Source organism: Castor canadensis, chromosome 3, assembly GCF_047511655.1.
Source record: "Castor canadensis chromosome 3, mCasCan1.hap1v2, whole genome shotgun sequence".
In the NCBI taxonomy this organism is placed as follows: domain Eukaryota; kingdom Metazoa; phylum Chordata; class Mammalia; order Rodentia; family Castoridae; genus Castor; species Castor canadensis.
The window spans coordinates 90,602,609-90,608,035 of NC_133388.1; the positions used below are offsets into that span (position 1 = coordinate 90,602,609).

At 42.2% G+C, this 5,427-nt stretch overlaps 1 protein-coding gene across 1 annotated transcript; it reads left to right on the forward strand.

Moving 5' to 3' along the window:
* The first annotated feature begins 2,806 nt into the window (after positions 1 to 2,806).
* Positions 2,807 to 3,735, forward strand: Or5au1 (olfactory receptor family 5 subfamily AU member 1). The gene is given in 2 exon segments (XM_020170562.1): positions 2,807 to 3,065; positions 3,068 to 3,735. Coding segments are annotated over 2 exon segments (927 nt in total).
* The last annotated feature ends 1,692 nt before the right edge of the window (positions 3,736 to 5,427 follow it).

Sequence of the window (5,427 nt, forward strand, 5' to 3'; positions counted from 1 at the left end):
GAGGAATATCTCACCTGGGGTGTGATTATCATCAGGAAATATTCACATATCTGAAAATCATCGATGATTATTGTATCTTCTGGAAGTAAAAGGATGTTCAGGACAACCATCCTACCCACAGGCTGATGTCCCAGGACACGGAGAATTCTAGCACGTTAGGAGAGGGTACTTAGAAATGGCCCAGGAAGAAGATCCGTTTGCCCCTGCATGTACCCCATAGTTCAGTGTTTCTCAAAGTGTGGTCAGAAACCACCTGTTTCAAAATCACCAGATATTTGGGCCTTGCTATAGACCTATCGGATCGATTTTCCTGCACATACAGCAAGTTTTTTCATTGAACCTTGGACCAAGGTGCTTTCAGTTTATTTATTTTTTTTTATCAACAGGAACACTCTTTTATTTGACCGAATAACCTAATGTCAGTCCTTTATGATAAATATATAATTCTATTTAATCTGCATTTTTCTCCCTGTTATAATGAACAATTTAAATCTTTTTGTTTTTTTTTGCTTTTCTTTTCAGAAACTGTTTATATTCTTCATTCTTTTGCTATCACTGAGTTTTGCATCTTTAAAAAATATGCTACACTGGTAAGTTTGAATTTTTAAATCAAATATGTCATTTACTATCAACTGCAAAACTGAAAAACATGTACTGCTTTGTAGAATGTACTGTATTTATAATTTGCTCCAACCTACTTTGATTTTATTTCCTTTTCTTGTATATAGCGCATCTAATTTTCCTGTCCAATTGGTCAGCTAATAGTTCATAAAATCTAGAGCAGAAGAGATCCACAGTGTGAAGGACTTAAAAGTGTACTTTAATTTTAAAAAGAATTGAGATTTTCTTAAGCTTTTTATCAGCATCTCCACCCTATGAAAGCCTTCCAAAAATCTGAAGGACAGAAGAATTTTTCTATTGCTACAAATAGAAAAATAATTACAGAGCTCATGAACATTTTAAATGCAATTGTGAGCAATGCAAACCTGGAACTGCCTTTTCATGGAGTTGTCCTCTTACAGAATTAGTAATGTTTTCAGGTATTTTTCCAGAGAGTAGTTTACTGGGTGCATAAAATGAAAAAATCAGTGCTATACAAAACAATAAAAATATTTTACACTTCTATTCATAAATTAATTCCATAATGAACTATAAACATGAAAAACAACAAAAGTTCTTGGCTTCCAACCTTTATGGATAGAAAAATAAATTATTTTAGTTATTTGGAATCACGGTTGCTTGAAGAAACTCACTGGCTGCTTGACTGGGTGATGTGCTGTGTGTGTTCTGTCACTGTGCTATCACAGGGAGGAAGTCAAGGAGTCCAACCCTTTCACAGGTGTGTTATTTACTTCCTTTCCTCAGGGCAGGAAGACATGCCTCACATTTGTTCTTTCTCTTCCTACCTAGTCCTGCCTCCTGGTGTCACAGTCTTCATGGCTGAGAGTCCTCACCAAAAAACAGTGGGTGCTTACTCACTCCAGGACCCAGAAGTAATTCAGGAGTGTGGGTGGCAGAGGAGCCAATGTAGCAGGGAGTTGTGGTGTTAGGTGACACCCCCCCTAGCCTTGTTCATTCCTAGTAGAAAAGGCATTGTTACAGAGGCTGATCCTTCCCTGCTGGTCCCAACAGCCCCAGTGTCCAGGGTCACTCTGTTCACTGGAAATGACTGGCACCTTCACAAATGATGGATAGTGGTTCCCCTGGCTGATGATACCTGGTTCACAGTCTCAGTTTGCTCCTTACACATCTCTCAGGCCTCATCACCTCATCACATGGTAGGGCTTGGCTAGTGCTGAGTTCACTGAGCCAATGAAGCACTTGAGCTCCTCTGAGGCCTTCTAATTTGTCTATATTGTTTGGTGGTAGGTTGCTTGCTAAATTTTGTTGTTGTTATTTTTTCCCACTTACCATGTTTATTTATGTCTCCCCAATGATAATATTCATGGCTTACATACCTTGAATTTTTTCCATGTGCTAGACTTTGTTTAAGTGATTTATATTCAACTCACCGAGTTTTTATAGCATTTTGTGATAGGTGCTGTTATTCTTATTTTACAGATGAGAAACTGAAAGTTGGAGAGATTAAATTACATTCCAGAAGTTACACAAGCTAGTAATGGTGAAGTCCTGACTGTGAACTTTGGCAGTTTGATACTAGAGTCTGTGATTATACAAAATACACTGTCACTAGAATATAAACTTCCTGAGGTTACGCATTCTTGAATTTCTGATAGGAAGAACACAGAACTATGCATATATAAAACTGTAAATATGCATCTGGTGAGTGAATGTTTCATTACTTAAAATTTTTATGAGCCCTGAGAGACAAATTATATATATTCCTTTTATATTTTCCATTGCTTCTCAACTAACACGTACTGTCCATCCATCCATCCATTCATCCATCCATCCAACCAACCAACCATCCAACCACCCAACCAACCAACCAACTAAGCAGCCAACCAACCAACTAACCAGCCAACCAACCAATTGACTATCCAACCATCCAACCAACCAACCAACCAACCAACCAACCAACCAACCAACCAGACAACCACCCAACCAGCCAACCAACCCACCAATCATCTATCCAACCAACCAACCAACCAACCAACCAACCATCCAAGTAGAGAAGATCCTTTCTTATGCTAAAATTCCATTTACAAAGCCCAATGTCCACCTTAAAACTAATCTTCAGAAGGTAGTCCTTAGGGCAGATCTAAACTCCTAAGACCCCCCTGGGTGTTCAGCCTCACTTCCAGTAGAGCCCCTGTAGCCCCATAGCCAAGGAAGGTGGATAAATATGAAAGGGACAAACCTGAGCCTAGAGATCAAGTTTGAGCTTTTGGGCCTCACTAGTGACCCCCAGCTCCAGACGCTGCTCTTCGTGGTGTTCCTGGGCATGTACATCATCACTCTGCTGGGGAACTTGGTCATGTTCCTCCTGATCCAGGTGAGTGCCACCCTGCACACACCCATGTACTCCTTCCTGCAGAGCCTCTCCTTCTTGGATTTCTGCTACTCCTCCACAGTTGTCCCTCAAACCCTGGTGAATTTCTTGGTTAAAAGAAAGTTGTCTCCTATCCTGGTTGCATTTCTCAGATGTTCTTCTATGCGGGTTTCGCCACCAGTGAGTGCTATCTCATTGCTGCCATGGCCTATGACCATGTCGCCATTTGTAACCCTCTGCTCTACCCACCCATCATATCTCCTGAGGTCTGTGCCTCTGTGATTGGGGGTTCCTACAGTGCAGGATTTCTCAGTTCCCTTATCCACACAAGCTGTATCTTCAGTCTGAAATTTTGTGGTGCTCACGTGGTCACGCACTTTTTCTGTGATGGCCCACCCATCCTGTCTCTGTCCTGTGTGGCCACTTCACTGTGTGAGATCCTGCTCTTCATTTTTGCGGGTTTCAACCTTTTGAGCTGCACCCTGACCATCTTGATCTCTTATTTCTTAATCCTCATCACCATCCTGCAAATGAACTCAGCCCAGGGTAGGTTCAAGGCATTTTCCACCCGTGCTTCCCACTTCACTGCTGTCTGCCTCTTCTTCAGCACTACACTTTTTATGTACCTGCGCCCCAGGTCCAGCTACTCCTTGACCCAGGACTGCACAGTTGCTGTGATCTACACGGTGGTGATCCGAATGCTGAATCCCTTAATTTACTCTTTGAGAAACAAAGATGTGAAGGAAGCTTTAAGAAAGGTTTGGGGCAGGAAAACAATGTAATGATCTCAATTTATTAGCATGTCTTTAGAAAGCAGATGGAGCCTCAGCTTATGCTACCCTGAGCCTGGTCATACCACCCTGTGCAGAGTGGATGTGACCTCCAGTCTGCAGGTTCTGCATCAACCTGCTGCATGCAGAACTGATGATGTCATAGAGACTAAGAAGTGAAGCTGGGCGATGGTGGCTCATGCCTGCAATCCTAGCTGCTTGGGAGGCAGAAATAGAGAAGATTGTGGGTCAGGGCCAGTCTGGGCCAATAGTTCATGGGGCACCATCCCCAAAATAACCAGAGCAAAATGGACTGGAGGTGTGGTTTAAGTGGCAGAGCACATGCTTTACAAGTGTGAATCCTTGAATTCCAACCCCAGGCCCACCAGAAAAAAAAAGAGAGAGAGAGAGAGAAAGAAAGAGGGACTGAGATGTCAGAAGGGACTTTCTGAGTCTTGCATAAATGGACCCACTGACAAGATTTAGTTACGCCTTTCTTCTGATGCTTCATTTATATTTTGAACTTTGTGAATCTTTATTTTACTACTAAAAATATACACTTATAGTCTTCATAATAAAGTTATTCCCAGCCAAGTGTAGCAGCAAATCATAACCCTAGCACTCAGGAGGCCTAGGCAGGAGAATCAACTTCAAGGCCACTGGGCTGCACAGTGATGGGATAGCTTGTCTTTTCCTTCAAAGAAATAGCAACCCAGGTAAACCCACTTCAAAGCAGCAGCTTGTTATGCTTGCTTAACTCACAGCTTCCTGGAATATTAAATGTTATCCTTGCCCTTTACCTCATCTATAGTTAATGGAGAAAGACTGTGAAAGTTGACTCCTACCAATAGGAGAAGGGGGCAGTGTTGCATCAGGGATAAAGTCTCCAGTGGACTTCCCACTCAGTGTGCTTGATCACCGGACCTTTGTCAGTTGCACACCTTCTACAGAAGTAAAACTTTTTGCTTTGCTGACTGACTTCATAATCCAGAGATTTTTTCCAACAATGAGAACTGTCTCAAAAAAGAAAAGAAAAGAGCCAGGCATGGTAGCTCAAGCCTCTAATCCCAGCTACTCTAGGGGTAGAGATGGGGAATATGATAGTGGGAGGCCAGCCTGGGCAAAAAGTTAGCAAGACCCCATCTCAACCAATAAGCCAGGCATGGTAGAACATACCTGTCAGGGTCCCATCTACAGGGGAGGCTGTAGGTAGGATCTAAAACTGAGATTGGCCCTGTCCAAAAACATGAGACCCTTCCTGCATTACCACATTGCTTCAATGACAGGTGCATCACTGCACCCAGCCATTAGTTGAGATGAGGTTGCAACCTCGCTAGCCTCAAACCATGATCCTCCCAATCTCCCTCTCCCAAGTAGCTAGGATTACAGGAGTGAGTCACTGAGTCCAGGTGTTTCTGCTTTATCTTATAGTGTGTTTATTCATGTCCTTTTCTTTTTGATTTGTAGCTTAAAATATATTTTGTGGACTGAAAGTAATCTTTTGTTGGTTAAATATATGGTAAATATCTCCACCTAATTCAACTTTTAAAAATGTCATTGTAGGGGCTGGTGGAGTGGCTCAAGTGGTAGAACACCTGCCTAGCAAGCACAAGGCTCTGAGTTCAAAACCCAGTAGTGCCAAAAAAAAAAGTCATTGTATAAGGCAGAGTTATCTAGAGAAGCAGAAGCAACAGTATATCTGTG